The sequence below is a fragment of the Peromyscus maniculatus genome, chromosome 12 (assembly GCF_049852395.1).
Source record: "Peromyscus maniculatus bairdii isolate BWxNUB_F1_BW_parent chromosome 12, HU_Pman_BW_mat_3.1, whole genome shotgun sequence".
Lineage (NCBI taxonomy): Eukaryota > Metazoa > Chordata > Mammalia > Rodentia > Cricetidae > Peromyscus > Peromyscus maniculatus.
This window is the reverse complement of record NC_134863.1, coordinates 2,334,590-2,351,715: the sequence shown is the minus strand read 5'-3', so window position 1 is coordinate 2,351,715 and position 17,126 is coordinate 2,334,590. Positions and strand designations below refer to the sequence as shown.

The 17,126-nt window shown below is 38.6% G+C and overlaps 1 protein-coding gene across 12 annotated transcripts in view; it reads left to right on the top strand.

Annotated features, from left to right (window-relative positions):
• Spidr (scaffold protein involved in DNA repair) overlaps positions 1–17,126 on the top strand; it is a 277,612-nt gene that overhangs the window by 184,470 nt on the left and 76,016 nt on the right. For all 12 annotated transcript variants that reach the window (XR_013043623.1, XR_013043622.1, XM_015990343.3 and 9 more), the window contains one exon: positions 526–776. Coding sequence is in view for 10 of the 12 variants with exons in the window: in XM_015990343.3 (XP_015845829.1) it covers positions 526–776 (251 nt within the window). In the remaining 2 variants the exon portion in view is untranslated. The remainder of the gene's footprint in view (positions 1–525; positions 777–17,126) is intronic.

The following is a 17,126-nucleotide window of genomic DNA, read 5'->3' as shown; positions in this document are numbered from 1 at the left end:
ACATCCTGCCTTAGAAGCTTTATGCTAGGTCACATTACGCCATTTCTCTGTGCCTCAACTTTATCTATGAGAATAGTTAAGGTCATTGTGAGAATAAATATTAGTATGTAAAGAACAGTCTAAAAGATGACAAGTATTTCAGAAGTATCGTTGGCTTATGATCCTTGATACTATTGTATAGTTGTTGGGAGAATACATAAATATGCAAATTAGCAGATCACATATTCAAGCACTTAATAATTTGAATTAAACTGTATTCATTCTTTCTGGACAAACCAAAAAGGGAAACTGTCCCCATGAAGTAATTAATAGTAGGACTGTCTACTTGGTACTGTTAGTAGAAAAAACTGCTGTGTACCCCTTACCCACCTCCACTCTTCAGCAGGATAGATGCCAGATCTACATGTTTGTGTTTCTTTAGTGCACTGCCAGTGCTTTGGCGGTTACCTCATGATGCCACTATTTTTTGACAGTGTGAATTCTATAAGCCAAACTTAAACTATTCCTTTTGCATGTCTTGGACAGATTACATGTAGTGGCCTGGCCACCACTGGCACAGCCTGGACCCACAGCCATGACAAGACAGAGCAACATCTTGCAGTTTGTGCTCCCCTGAGGGATTCTCTTCTGGACATTGTGGAAAGCCAAAGAGCAGGCCCATGGTCTGGAGTTGGGGTCCGAGTAGTAGTGCAGAGGGTTTATTCCCTTCTTAGCGGAGATGGTGCCAGGAGCCAACAAGGGCACACAGTGGTGCATGAAGATTCACCTGGAGCATGGTAAGTAGCAAACAGACACAGGAGAGGGTTAGTACAACAGAGTTCCCAAGAAAGGAAGCTCTGCTTAGAAGAACTCTAGGATTTTTCACTATATACAGAGGCTGCTTTCTAAAATTTTTTTTCTTGAATCAAAATTTGGTACATATTTGTATTGCTCAGGGTTCTCTAGAGGAACAGAACTGATAGAATGAACGTGGGATTTATTAGAGCAGCTTACAGGCTGTGTTCCAGCTATTCAAACAGTGGCTGTCTACCAATGGAAAGTCCAATAATCCAGTAGTCATGGAAAGTGAGGGCAAGCAGGCAAAGAGCAAAGCTCCCTTCATCCATGGTCTTTATATAGGATGCCAGCAGAAGGCATGGCCCAGATTAAAGGTAGATCTTTAGATTTCAAATGATTTTTTTCATATTCAAGAAGGATCTTTATTCTTTAGTTAAATCTCTCTGAAAACACCCCTGTAGACATACTCAGAATCATACGCCTTATGTACTCCAAATCGACTCCTGTTGACAGTGAAGATGAGCCACTGCAAGTGTAATGACCACATACGACAGTGTGTATTCTCATTGTAATTCATGGCCATTTTTTTTTAACTTTTATTGATTCTTTGTGGGTTTCACATTCCGATCCCACTTATCTCCCTGTCCCCTCACATCCGTCCTCTGTCCTTTCAACCCCCCCCCCAATCAAAACCAAATTTAAAAGAACAATGAAAAACCAATCTAAACCAAATAAACAACAAAACAAAAGTAGGAGCACTGCAGTGTGGCGTGTTGAGTCACAGTGTACCCTTTAGTTCATTCATCTTTACTTGCAAATGTTCATTGCCTCGGCGCCTCTGGTTTCTGCTGCACTACCTCCAGTGGGCTCTCACTGAGGTTCTTCTGCGTCTTGTTGTCCTGTGTCTTGTAGATCCTGCCATTTTGTATCTGTAGGTTTGTCCCCTTCGCCTGCTCCAGCAGCTCATAGATTTGGTGGATGTTGGAGTGGGCCAGATCAGCCCTGGTTCTGGGCCTGGGTGGTGGCTGGGTTGATCAGTCCACCAGCCTTACCCTCATGGTCACTACCCAGACAAGCTCTCCACCACCACCTCAGCTAACTCACCCAGTGCAGCCTGCAGCAGCAAGGAGTGAGGCCAGTTCTGCTTTCAGGTCCTCAGATCCAGGTCAACCACACTTACATTACCAGGGCCAGCTCTAGAAAACAGTCCCTCACAGGTATACCCAGCTGCTTGGGTTTTAGTTAATTCCACATGTAGTCAAGTTGACAGCAAGAATCCCAATATGGTATATATAACAAAGGATTTTGTCTCATTTATAAACAAAGTCTTACTAAAAATGTTCATGGGCTGATGAATAGATTAAAAAACATGGTATATCTGTTGGGCTACTGCCAGGCCATGCCCTACCTTAAATTGTTGCATTTACTTTTACTTTCATAGGCCCATGTTATAGAAAGTAATACAAATTTAAGAAATATTTGTATGGTTCTAGAAAAGCAATGACATGTGGTTACTATACCTAAAATTACCATTACAGTGTCAATCCTCAAAAAACTGAGTATATGATGGCAATTTAACATTCTGTGACTTTGAGAGACTGCTATTTGAAGCAGTGTGTGTTCGTGATGCTAATAGGATGTCCTGTAGTGATATGAATATTGTCTTCACTGTCCAATGTACAATGTCCAATGTCCAATGAAGTAATTATTGTGTATTAGAAATGTGGCTAGTGTAACTAAGAAACTTGAATTTAAATTTTTATTCCATTATGTGTTTAGTGTGTGAATGTGTTTCTCTATGTGGACATGTACATGCTACTGCATGTGTGTGGAAGTCAGAGGACAATTTGTGGGAATCCGTGTTCTCTTACCATCACAATGGTCATGGGGATTGAACTCGGACTTTGCATACTAAGCCATCTCACCAACCCAGTAGCTATTTTAAGTAGTCTCCTGTGGCTGAGGGCTGCTCTGTCTTATCAGCAAAGGCTATACCCATGATCCAAAGTACTTTGCTCAGAAGAGCCATGGAAGGCATGTCTTCATATTTAGGCCCTTTCTGGTTTATCTGGGTTTTTTGTTTTGTTTTTTCAAATGACTATAGAAACCTCATAACTGAGGAGTTTATGTTAGAGCATTAGGCACAATTTTTAAATGTTATTTTTCTGGTGCTTTTGAATAGCCCTCCAAGCAACGGATTATAAATTGAAAGTATACATGCTGCTCATTGAACAGTGTGAACTGAACAATCCCCTTGTTCTGGTGGTACCTTCTAACTGCAGTGAGAATACATAGGGAGAGCTTCTGTATTGGTTCTGATTATCTTCAGTGGAATAGTATTCTATCTGAAAATATCATAAATGTTTAAAAATCCTGTTGGGGGTCTAGAGTGAGAGAATAATTCATTGTATTTATAGATTGTACTTTGCTCTGGAAATTTTAAATAAAATCATCAAAGACAGTTTTAGATTAGATACAGTTTTGTTTTATATTTTAGTTTTGCTTTAAAGAAAGGCATACAAATAAGGTGGTGACTAGTACCATCCTGCTAAAGCTTCCCCTGGCCGATACTGAGCACACTCCTAGCACAAAGAGACAGTGAGCTCTGAGTCACCACGACACTGAAGTAATTACAGTGTGTCTTGAAAGCCATCCTCTGTGTCCTTCATTGGTACCTGTTGTACTTGTTGAGTGAAGAGAAGAAAATGCAAAGCTTTGAAAGTCTGATAAGCTGATGCTTGTGTTTGGCATTATCTATGCTTTATGATCTTGCCATGACCTGAGAAATGAGAATATATTTGTGGAGGGTTGTTGGAAGACCACGTATAAACCTCAAAACTCAGAAAAATAACATCAGTTACTCAGTTGTGGTAAATATGGTATCTGTGTACATTTTTTGTAGTCCATGTATGATTGTAGATAGTGAGACTAAATAATATTTCCTTTGCATGCATGAGGTTCTGACTGCACACAGGACAAAATAAGAAATGTATATAATATAAAGTCTTGGGTGATTAGGGCATCAAGAGACTGACCTCACCCTGTGATACTTGGTTGAACTGTATAGGAAAATGAACTTTTGAGTATTTGGTCTTGGATTTGAGGACAGTGCTACTGGTGCCTTGGGTACCTGAAGTTCTAATCATTAGTATTTTCTAGATTTGTTTATTGTGATCATAAGACTTTGTAGTTTATGAATCTTACCAATATAGAAAGGGAATTATACCATACTAATTATTAGTATACTAATTCTTTGCATATGTTGTATATAGATGTGTGTTTCTACATACATATAATTATATATTAATAAATATACTTGCCTTAGAGACACATTTCACCATATGATTTCTTTCAGTAATAGTAGTTTGGTTTGGTTTTTTTGTGTGTGTATCGTGTGTGTGTGTGTGTGTGTGTGTGTGTGTGTGTGTGTGTGTGTGTATGTGTGTGTGTGTAAGTAACAGGATCCCCTGTAGCCAAGGCTGTCCAAGAACTCACTGTGTAGCCGAGGATGACCTTGAATTCCACAATTTTCTGTCTCAACTTCTCAAGTGCGGGAATGACAGGCAATTACCAATGCAGTAGGCTTTCACAATATGGTTTCTAATGTAGAGTTTGTAACACGCACACACACACACACATACATGCCAGTGAAAGTAAAAGTAAATTCAAAAGTAGATGGTTCTGTCAGTGATAAAAGAGCATTTGTTGCTCTTGCAGAGGACCAGTGTTCCATTCCCAGTACCCACATGATGGTTATCAACAATCTGTAACTCCAGTTCCATAAGATATGTCTCCCTTCTTCTGGCTCTGAAACACATGGTTCACAAACACCACACAGGAAAAATCCATACATTAAAAAGAAAGAAACTCTTCTACATAAATGTTTGTATGGCAGCATTATTCACAGTAGTCAAAAACTAGAAGCCATATATATGCACTCTTAGGTAAAAGCTTTTCTATAGACCATTTTATTTCTTATAGATATTTCTAAGTATATTTGGTGAGCTATATATTATTGTATTTATATTTTAAAAATGCAGTGTTTTACAATTTTAAATTTCTGCCAACAGTGTACAGCCATTTGAATTTTTCACCTGCTATCAGGCTACACACCTGCAATCCAAGCACTAGATACATGAAGGTCAGGGGATCTGAAAGCAGCCTGACCTATATAGGGAGAACTTATCTGCAAAGGACAAGGTGGGCGGGGGGTCGCTGGAGAGAAGGCTCAAGATTAAAAACACTGACTGTTCTTTCCGAGGAACCAGGTTCAATTCCCTGCACCTACATTGCAGCTCACTTTTGTCTGTGACTCTAGCTCCAGGGCATCTAACAGCCTCACATAAACATCCAAAGGAGGGGGGATTAAAAAAAATTAAAAAATTAAATTCACATATCTCCATATACTCACTAAAACATTCTACCCCCTCTAATTGTCATTCATTCCTGTCTTACCTTTTTTTTTTAATTAAAAAAAAACTGTCTTAATAAGTATGAAATGGTATTTCATTGTAGCTTTGATCAGATTTCAAAATGATATTGATCTTCTATATGTTTGTTGCTCATTTTTATTTTTCTTTGATAAATATCTATCTACTTGAGTTTTTTTCTTAATTTTAAATTATATTGTCTTTTGAAAAAATTCTTTTGAGAATTTAATGAATTGTGTTATGTTCTCCTTCCTTAGCTCCTCTCAGATCATTCCCAATTCCACACCTGCTGGTCATAGTTTGTTTTCTGTTGCTAGGATAAAGACCATGACCAAAGCAACTTGAGGATGAAAGGGTTTACTTCAGCTTATATCTTACAGTCTTTCGTGAAGGAAAGTCAGACAGGGCAGCAACTCAAGGCAGGAACTGAAGCAGAGACTATTGAGGAATGCTGCTTACTGGCTTGCTCAGCCTGCATTCTTATATCACTCAAGCCTACCTGCCCAGGAAGGTACCATCCACACCATTGGCTGGGCTTTCCCATATCAACCCTTAATCAAGAAAATGTTCTAAGCTTTCCTATAGGCCAGTTTGATGGAGACATTTTTTTTAATTGAGATTATTTATTTCCAGATGACCCTGGCTTGTATCAAATTGACAAAAAAAAAAAAAAAAAAAAAAAATCACACTATTTACCTTTTTTTTTTTCTCATTTTTTTAAAAACAGACCTATGTGACCCAATTAGTGTTGCCTATATACTCTTGGGTGTTTGGCTGCACACAGGCGCATACTCCATCTTCCCTGGGGCAATGCTCTTAGAAAAAAATAATGCTCCTTTTCCTGCCATCAATTCCCAGTAGCTCCTCAGCTGTTGGTAGTACTTATGGAATATCTTTCCCCTCTTTACCTTTGAAGTAAACTGATTGGTTTATCTCAGGAGTTTTTCTGTTGTCCAATGTCTCTCCGCAGCTGTTGTTCCTTTCTCATCAGCATTGAGAAAGTTCAAGGTTAATAAAGTATTATGTGATTTATTTCTAGGGGTCATTGTTACCTCTTTCTGTTTATTTAGCATATCCTTTAAAGTTCGATTAGTTCTTTCTCTGACAGCTTGGCTTGTGTAATAGTATGGTATATTTTAATATGCTTTATATTGTAATACACAAAAACCTGTCTCATTTTACTTGAGACATATGCTGGGGCATTTTCCGTCTTAATTTGTACAGGTATTCCCATGATGGCCATAATTTCTAATAGGTGTGTAATCACAAAATCAGCCTTTTCAGAACTCAAAGGAGTAGCCCATTGAAACCCTGAATAGGTGTCAATGGCATGATGTACATATTTTAATCTTCCAAATTCTGTGAAATGAGACACATCCATCTGCCAAATTTTATTTCTTTGTATCCCTTTTGAATTGCTTCCTGCAGCCAAAGGAATTTGGTTATAAAAGGAACAAGTGGGACATTGTTTTACAATTTCCTCAGCTTGTTGCCAAGTGATGGAGAACTTCTTCAAACCCTTGCTATTTACGTGGTGTTTCTTATGAAATTCTGAGACTTCTAGCACATTACCTATTAATAACTGATTAATCTCATCATTACTTTGTGTTAGAGAACCTGCAGACCTGTATGGGATCTGATGTGTGTTATATATATAGGATGTTCCCTGTTTCTGATGATTTCCTGTAATTGTGTAAATAGTGAAGTTAACTCTGTGTTATCAGGAATAAATCCAGCAGTTTTAATATGTAAAACAATTCTTTGTGATTATTGAGAATCAGTGACTATATTGAGGGGTTCTGTGAAATCCATTTGTACCATTAAAATGGCATACAGTTTTGCCTTTTGTACAGAATAGTAGGGGATTTGAACTACTTTACTTAAGTCTCCTGATTTATATCCTGCCTTGCCTGATTTATTTGTATCAGTATAGAATATGCAGACTCCAAAGATTGGCTTTTGCTGTACAATGTGAGGAAGGACCCATTCAGTTCTTTTTATGAATTCTATTCCCTTGCTTTTGGGATAACAGTTGTATTCATTATCTTTCCATAAAGAGGAAATGTCCTCATTAGTTAAAGGTACTACAGTTTCTGCTGGGTCCATTCCTGTCAATTGACGAAGTCTTAATTTTCCTTTTAGAATCAAATCAGAGATCTTTTCTACATAAGTCTTTAACTTCTTACTCGGTTTATGTGGTAGAAATATCCATTCCAATATAATATCTCCACCCTGCATCAAAATCTCTGTGGGGGATTGTCTTGAAAGGAATATGACTAGAATGCAGTTAAGTTCTGGATTCCCACGATCCACATGTGCTTCTTGATTTTTTTTTATACTAGAGCCAATTCCGTCTCAGCTTCAGCTGATAATTCTCTTGGACTGTTTAAGTCTTTGTCCCCTTTTAGGATATTAGCCAGATTTACTAGTCCATCTTTAGGTATTCCAATGATAGTCTGTAAGTTGGAAATGCTTCCTAACACTTTTTGAAAATCATTAAGAGGCTGCAGTCGATCTCCACTGAGTTGTACCTTTTGAGGTCTAATTTTTTGGAGATATATCTTATATCTAAGTAATTAATAGAATTTCCTCGTTGTATCTTTTCAGAAGCAATTTCTAGTCCCCCGTAATGCAAAACTTTCTTTACTTCTTCCAACATGTTTTCTAGGGTACCTAACTTGGGATCAGCTAATAAGATATCATCTATATAAACTATGGATTTTGGAAATTTCTAACAAATTATTTCCAATACTTTTTGCATAAAATATTGGCACAGGGTAGGGCTATTTAACATTCCCTGTAGGAGGACATTCTATTGATATTTCTTGACTAGCTGGAAATTATTATAATTAGGTACTGTGAAGGCAAATTTTTTTCTATCCTTTTCTTGTAATGGTATGGTAAAGAAACAGTCTTTTCAGTCAATAACTATTATAGGCCATTCTTTGGGTAACAGAAAGAGTAAGGGCAAGGGCATTCCATTCTATAGGAAGCCCATAGGCTGAATTAATTTATTAACGGCTCTCAGATCTGTCAGCAGTCTCCATTTTCTAGATTTCTTCTTAATAACAAATACAGGAGAATTCCAAGAGCTGGTAGATTCTTCAATGTGTTGAGCATTTAACTGCTCCTGAACCAGCTGTTCTAAAGCATGTACTTTCTCTTGTGTCATAGACCATTGTCCAGCCCAGACAGGGTTATCAGTCAGCCATTTTGAAGATAGAGCCATTGGTACTTCTGAGAGTACAACAGCAATTGTGTTCTGTTTATGTACAGCCTGAATGGTTGGTGACTATTTTTTATAGAATTTTATAATATTATTTCAGAAACATGAATTGGTCTGTATTCCATTTCTGAGATTGTAGGAATTTTAATCTGGGTATTCCACTGTTGTAACAGATCTTGGACCCAAAGATTCACTGATACATTTGCCACATATGGGTTCAGCCTTCCTCTCTGTCCTTCTGGCCCTATGCATTCATCCCATCTTGAACTTTGTTTTACCTGAGATAGGGTTCCAGTTCCTAGAAGTTGGACATTTACCTTTTGAAGAGGCCAATTCGGATGCCATAATTTTGGTGCAATTGAAGTCATGTCTGCACCTGTGTCTACCAGGCCTTCTAGAACATCATCATTAATCCGTACTCTAAGCTTTGGTTTGTTCATTTATGGAAGTCTGCCAAAATATTTGTTTTATGATGTTTTTTGGAATTTTTTGATCCATCTATCAAAGCTGTTCTATCATCTAGTGCAATTTCGTTCTTTACATTAGAAACTGGGTTATTTGTATTGGAGAGAAATTTCCTCCACAGTGACTGAAAACGTTTGGACCACATTCAATTTTGGGGCCTCCAAGAGGCCCCCCGAGGTGTTTCCCACTGGTAAAGTGTTGCCTCGTATATCTATTGTTAATCTATTTTCATTGGTCCAGTGTCAGCCTTTGCCACATCTTCTGCATAATCCAGAAGGTTGGGGTGTCCCATTTGAGTTATTTCTAGATGAAGCATTGCTTCTAGGAGTACCTTGTGTACAATTTCTTCTCATATGACCTGGTGTTAAACAGTTAAAACATTTGGTACCTTGAGGCCTCCTTCCACCTCTGTAAATCACCTCTCCTATCCAAACCTCATTACCATAGTTAAGAGACTCAACACCATTTGTATATTGAATCTATTCTTCTAATGATCCTGACCTGACCTTTAAAGTTGTAAGTATTCTTTTGTATTCCTTATTAGCATTATCAAAAGCCAAGCAAGGTTTGAGTTAATACTTGTCTTAATCCTTGGTCTGATACCATCTTGTTTACATGTGGTCACCCTCTGTAAAATTTCAGTAAGAGGTTCTTTTGGCCCTTGAAAACCTTCGTATATAGCTCAGTTGGTTTCCCTGGTTCTGAAATATTTTTCCCAAGTATTTAAATCTGCTGTATGGCATAGGGATATTGTATGCTCATCAGAGGTAGCTAGTACATTTATATCAGCAAAACAGCCCTCACCAAGAACTTGATCTTGGGAGATCTCTAAACCCCTGGTCTTACCTTGTTGTTCAGGGATTTTAGCTTCTTCTCTCAACCAGCTTTTCCATTGTAACTGCTGCCTGTATTCTAAGACAGCTGAGATGAACTGATTTTAGTCATCTGGAATTATTCCATGCGTAGAAAACCACATATTTGACATCTGTTTTACATATGTTGAATATATTCCATAGGTGACTACCACTTACTTAATGTTTTTTAAACTTCTCATTTGAATAGGTTGCCAAATGTATTCCATGTATGACTCAGGATGTTCATCATCTGCTAGTTTCTCACAGATAGTGACAAGATAAGCCATTTTATGAGTCATCTGGTGATGTTAAGACTTGTATAGCCTTGTCCTTCTGCTTATTAGTTTCTTTGTTATCTTTGCTGACTCTTCCAGAGCTTGAAATTGATTAACTACCACCCATTGCAGCATTTGAACCTCCTCTGTTGTAAAGGATTCTAGAGATTTCATGGAATCATACAATTTTGTGTTCATCTGAAACATACGATTCCATAGACTTTATCCTGTCAATTGGCAATCATCTTTCCTCCTTATATACCTGGATGATATTAAGATTGCTCTGAAGAGTTATTATTTTATCCATTAAATATTCATATTTATTATCAATAGCATTAAATCTATTTGTTCAGCTATTATTGATGGACTGAAGTTCTTGTGGTAAGTTAGCAGATTCCAAAGAAAGAATCCATTTTCTTAAATTCTCATTAGTACTCTGCAAAACCTGAAGCCCTTGTGGTAAATTAGCAGATTCCAAAGGAAGAATCCTTCTATTTAAGTCCTCATTGCCAGATTTTAAAGCCTGAACTTCTTGTGGCAAATTAGCAGATTCAACAGAAAGAATCCTTTTATTTAAGTCTCCATTACTACCTTGTAAACCTGTATCAGTACCTTTAATGTCTCATTTTTGCTGTTATTATTAAGCCAATTTTTCAATGATATGATGTGAATCACTGTTCTAGTTGCCATTAGTGAACATTGTATATGTCCCAGGAATATTGTATATGTCCTGTAAAATTTCATTTATAGTGCAAACAAAGTTTTTAAATTCCTGAGATGTGATGGTTTCTGCCATTTTCTTTTAGAAATACTCAAAATTTGTCTAGAAAAATTTTATTACTTTGTATTTATTAATCAGTTTAAGGTGTTAAATTATTGAGTAATTTTACCTTAGATGAAATCCTTGAGAGTTGGTGTTCCGGTTCTCATGACTGTTTTTGGGTGTAGTCAATGTTCCACTAGCAGGTGTCATAGGTGAAGTACTAAAGCAGATCCTGAAGGATGTTCTGAAGACCTTGACCTGTATTGGGCTTAAACAGCTACTGAGCAATTCCGACTGGTGTGCGCCACCACAACCAGCTGTGTGTGTGTGTGAGATTAGGGCTCTGGGGGCAGGCAAGCACCTGAGGTGCAGCGGCAACTGGTTCAGCAGCTGCACAGGGGTGGCAACGCATGTAAGCGCTGGTACCCGTGCAATATCTCAAATTGGGGAACGGATGCAAATCTTCCACAGCGCGGGGACACAGAGGCATAACTTGGGAGGGAGGGAGTGGTACACAGGTAGTTAGAAAGCAGGGATTTGACCTGCCGGGGCAGATCATGCAGGCTACTCAGGGAGTCTGTGGGCGGGATCCGTGGAAGCTATCTGCGTGGGTAAAGATGACTCACACACATTCCCACTTGGGGGCATCTTGGGCACCAAATAATGGGTCCTGATATTGCTAGCAATCCACAAAGTCTTAAAGGGCAAAGGAATTTGTTAGAAAAAGAAAACTCACTATATAGAACAACAAAGGGTCCTGGAAGGCTAAGGCACAGTTCCATGCTGTTCTTTCACCTGGTCTGTCGCCAGCATCCAAAACTACAAGGGAGCAAAGAGAGAGCCTCATATGTTCATCCCAGGCCTTAAGGGTCCCAAGCAGCCATGCTCCAGGGGCATGTACTTCAAGGTCATAGGCAGGTATAACAGTTACCTGCTACCACACTAGGGGTGGTGCTTCAAGGTCAAGCTGGAACAGCTCCCCACTACAAAATAGCCTGCAATACCCCACTCCTGGCACTCAATTTTTTGTTAGTTATGTTTTATAGAGATATTGTTATCCTATTTATAGGATGCCTATCTTTAAAGCTAAGAGTTTCTTACAGACAATAGATAGATGGGTTTTGTTTCTTAATTCATTCAGCTAGTCAATGTCTTTTAATTGGAGAGTTGAGAACATTAATATTTAGAATGTTTTTTAAAAGGTGTGTGTGTTACAGTAATTTTGATACTTTTTGCTGGTTTAGTTGTAGTTTTTGTTTTTTTTTTTTCATTAAATTGTGGCTTTATTTGTTTTCTTTCTATAGCCTCTTGGCTGTGCTTATTCCTCTCTTCAATTTGGAATATTGGCTTTTTTAGCATTTTTCTGTTGGCTACGACTTTTTTAGGCTGTTGGGATTATGGAGAGTCTTTCTCTCTGTCTCTCTGTCTCTCTCTCTGTTGCACGCACGCACGCACGCACGCACGCACGCACGCGCGCGGCAGATAGTTTTGCTGGGTATAGTAATCCAAGTTGACAGTCATGGTCTTCTAGAACTTGAATTGCATTGCTGTGGGCTCTTCAGACTTTCAGCATTTTAGTTGAGAAATTAGGTATTATTCTTGTGAGTTTTTCTTTGTATAACTTGTGTTTTTTCTTTTACAGCTTTCAGTATTCTTTTCTTCTTTTGGGTACTGTGATATGCTGTAGGGTATTTCTTTTTTGGTCTCGTCTGGGTTTCTATATGAATGTCTTTCCTTAGTTTGGGGAAGTTTTCATCTATAATCTTGTTGAAGATCTGATTTATGCCATTGACCTGAGATTCTTTTCTCTTCTATGCTTATAATTCCAACATTTGGTTTTTTGATGGGGACTCACCTTTCTTCTATGTTCCCATCCTATGCTTTTAAATTTTTCTTAGTTTCTTTGCTTATTTTGTCTAGATCCTCTACTACATCTTTGAGTCCCGATAGTCTATCTTCTATTTGAATCATTATAGTTATAAGACTTTACTCTGAATTTTCTAATTGGGTATTTTTTCAATTCCATCTTCATTTCAGCTTTTTGTTCCCTTCAGTGTTTATATCTCTTTATTAAACTCAGTTTTTCTCATCCTTAATTTTCTTCATGATTTCATTCTGCTGTTTATTTGTAGTTTCTTGGACACCACTCAAGCATTTATTGTTATCCTCTTGGAGTTTAGTGAAGTGTGTGTTTGTGTCTTCCTTAAATTCACTGAATTCGCCAGGCGGTGGTGGTGCACGCCTTTAATCCCAGCACTCGAGAGGCAGAGCCAGGTGGATCTCTGTGAGTTCGAGGCCAGCCTGGGCTACAAAGTGAGTTCCAGGAAAGGCGCAAAGCTACGCAGAGAAACCCTGTCTCGAAAAACCAAAAAAAAAAAAAAATTTCACTGAATTCTTTGATAAAGTTTATGATTGTTCTTTCAAATGTTTTGCCCTGAGGTTCATTTAGGTGGTTATCATTAGAGAATACTTCCACAAGAATCGTGGTTTTGATGGGGAAAGGCTGTTTGGGCCATTCATGTTTTTGTTTTTCTTTCCGTGTCTGATATGAAGCCTGCCTCCGTTAGTGTAGGAGATGGGCAACCTGAAACAGGCCAGGCGAAGCTGCTTTAATGCAAACATGGAAACATGGCTCTCAAAGCAAAGGTCTAGAGCTAGACCCATCAAAGAGGATTCAGAAAATAAAGAGAGTTCATGGCCAGAGGTCTAAAATTTGCCTTGCATATATGTAGATGGCAGCAAGTTGGAAGAAGGGACAAAAGGAAGAAGTGACTTAACCCAGAAAGGTAGCTAATGGAGTTATAAAGGTTTAAATCCTCATTTGTTTGCTTGATGATAGCAATTCTGACTAGGGATAGCTGGAATCTTAAAACGAGTTTTAACTTGCTGTTTCCCAGTTGCTAATGATACTGAACGCTTTTTAAGTTATTAGCCATTTGTATTTCTTTTTTTGCAGGACAGAGGGTGAGGGGAGCTCTCTGTTCAGTTTCTTAGCTCTATTGCCTCCCCACTCCGTACAGGTTTTCCCAATATTCATACTTCTTGAAATCTGTTCTTTCATAAATATACTTGATTTGATTTCATTGATTTAAGAGGATCAGAAGCTCAGAGGTAGTTTCCATAAGGAGTCTATGGAGGAGACTGGCTGGTCACTGTTAGATGAGCCTATAACCACAGAATTGTAGGGCAAGGTCCAACACAAAGGGCAGTTGGTGCCAGTAGGAATGTAAGATGAGATGTCAGTGTTGAGTTTGAAATCCTTGTATTGCATTAGTTTCCAGAGAAGAATGTCTGAATGGTGAACAATGACAATATGCAGGAAGGAGAACACAAGGGAAGGAAGGAAGGCATCAGCCAGTCTCTTCTTGATCAGTACTAGAGGTTTAGCACCAATAACACAGAGAAAAAGGTTGCAGTTACAGACCCTTAACAGCACCTCTGACAGCAAGTTAACATACATAATTTAGCCTGCTTGAAACTTATTCCTCATAATGATGATACCCTACATATGTGCTGTCAAAAAGGAAGGAGTCCATGTGTGTAAATGTCAAGTAAGTGTTGTGAGCACAGAAATAATGTCCATCTGCTCCCTGGGTGACAGTAATCAAAAGAGAGTGTAGAAGTTCCACTTGCTTTAAAACTTTAAAACACCAGGTCTTTCAAAGTCCAGATCTCATCATGGCAAATCTAGAATCAGGAGAATCAAATAAGGTATGTTTGTAGTTGTATGGTAGGATTATTGATTTAGCAATGGAAATCAAGTTCAGAGCTATAACTTTGGAATGCCAGGAGTGTCAGGCAATAGTGTAATTTCCCCACAAGTCTTGAAGCCTCGAGTCAGTGTTTGGTGTTAATAAAAAAGGGAGTTCTAATAATCTCTTGCAGAATGATAGGGAAAGCTATCGCAGTGTTGTGATGTAGAAAAACATTACCTGACAATCATGTTTTAATTTGTGATATCACCTCCCTATGAAACATTGAACAAACTCAATGTAACTTCTAATAAATAAACTATGACCTAGTGATACTTTAAACTGAAAACTTATAATAAATCAACCAAGACCATTTGGTGCTGAACTTCACATCCTTTGCTTATGTGGTTCTTTTGTGTATTTTAGAGCAACTCCATTCTGAGATCTTATATTTCTTCTAAAACAATTTTAAGGCATATCCTATACATGTAACCTATTTTTTCATTTAACATGGAGTTGTTAAGCAAAAAAAAAAAAAATAGATAGATGATAGATAGATAGATAGATAGGAATAAAAATCCATGATGTTGATTAAGCAGAGAATTGATTGCTGCCATGTACTGAAAAGCAGCCTTTGTCTTTTTAGAAAGACAGAGAGGTGTTACATACACGTATGTGTATTCTAATGGAATGCAAGGTGAAAAGTACCAGCAGAGCATGCAGCAAAGTTTTGAGGACAAGGTAGATTTCTATTGTGGTGGTGTATGACATCATTTGGCCTTGTTTTAGTTTTTGGTTAACCTAGCCATGTTTGTTTGTTTGTTTGTTTGTTTGTTTATTCATTATTGCTTGTTATTTAGACAGCATCTCATGTTTCCCTTCCTACACAGCCAAGGCTAATTTTGAACTCCTGATCCTCCTAGTCCTGAGCTGAGACTATATAGGCAGGTGCCACCACACTCATCTTAAACGATTCTAAAAGATTCAATTTGATGATTTTTACTATGTTCATAAAGTTGTGTGACTGCCATTATCTACTCCCAGAACAATTTCATCACCCCACAGGGAGACTTGGACACAGTACTCATTGTTTTGGATTCCCCTCCTGCTCCCTGGTCCATGCAAGGACTAATATAATTCCTGACTGAACTACTGTGGACATTTCCCATAACTTATGGATTTGGGGCTTCATGGTTTTTTAAGGTCTGTTTTAAAGCATGTTTTCTTGCTTGACTGGTTCTGTCTTCCCATGCTGGCTTGAGCATCTCAGTAAGGAAAAGGCTGTAGCCAGAAGTTTTCCTGTGTCCTACCCGGTCCGCAACTGTTCAGACCCAAGTAAACACACAGAGGATTATATTAATTAAAACTGCTCAGTCATTGGCTCAGGCTTACTAATGACTAGCTCTTGCACTTAAACTCAGCCCATTTTTGTTACTCTATAGGTCGCCACATGTTCCATGGCTTTACCTGTGTGCCATTACATACTGCTTCCTGGACAGCAGGCTGATGTCTCCTGACTCAGCCTTCCTCTTCCCAGAATTCTCCTTATCTGCTTTTCCTGCTTGACTAGTGGCCAATCAGAGTTTTATTAAACCAGTGTACAAAAGCATTATCCTGCAGCAAAAGGCTGTGCTTTTTCTATGTGTACATACCTTTGTTTGATTCATGCTTCTCAGTTCTGTTTGGTATACAGTCTGGGTAAATGGCAGGGCCTCTTAATTTGACACATGTCGTGTTTTCAGATCTACAGTGAATACCCAGTGAGGTCATATTAGAGTTCTGAATTTTCAAGTGTCATTGTAGAATAAAACTAGAAAGATGATTGAGATTTCACTGCAAAAGGCTTTAGAGTCTATCTTACAAAGTACAGTAGATATAATGAAACAATGTTTTACGGGTAAGACAGGAAACATAAAGATCTGAGTGTGAGGAGGAGGTACGCGCCCTGCCATGTGGGCACCATGAGGAATGAGAAGTGTGGTGGTTACTTTAGTTGTTGTCATGACGTGGCGTAGAGCGGCCTTAGGAGTCGTCCAGACCCGTCAGCAGCACCGTGCTGTGGGAACTGAAGAGGAGGCGTTTGTGCGTTCACTCTGCTCCTCTCCTAACTGTGGGCCTAACAAGCACCTGTACTTCCTGTCCTGATGGATTGTAACCTGGAAGTGGGAGCTAAATGAATGCTTTTTGTTTTTGTTAAGGAATGTTATAGCACTAGAAATGAGATTAGGAGAAAGTACGAGGCTTCTTCAAGGAAAATATGGCATTTATAGTGAATAATGGAAAAAACAAGGTCTACTATGAATAACTTGAAAATTGATGTTGGGAAGACAGGCTTGGCGAGAGGGTGTAAAACAATTGGACTTAAAGTCAGAAATTTACCACTTCAGTAGAAATTCACATAACTGCTGTGCCTCCTAGTCGTGAGAGATTGGCCTTCAGAGAACTGATGTAAAACAGGAGCCAAAGTGAGGCAGAGTGAGGCTGCTGCTGACCGCTGCCCACTTCTCTCCATCAGTGCTATGGCCCCTGGGCTCCCTTGCTGTATGCATAGGATGTGAAACAAGACCCCTGGTGGAAGGTTTTACCAGCGGATGGAATTCTGCTTGGTCATGGGTAGAGAGATGACTTAGCAGTCAGCTTCTGC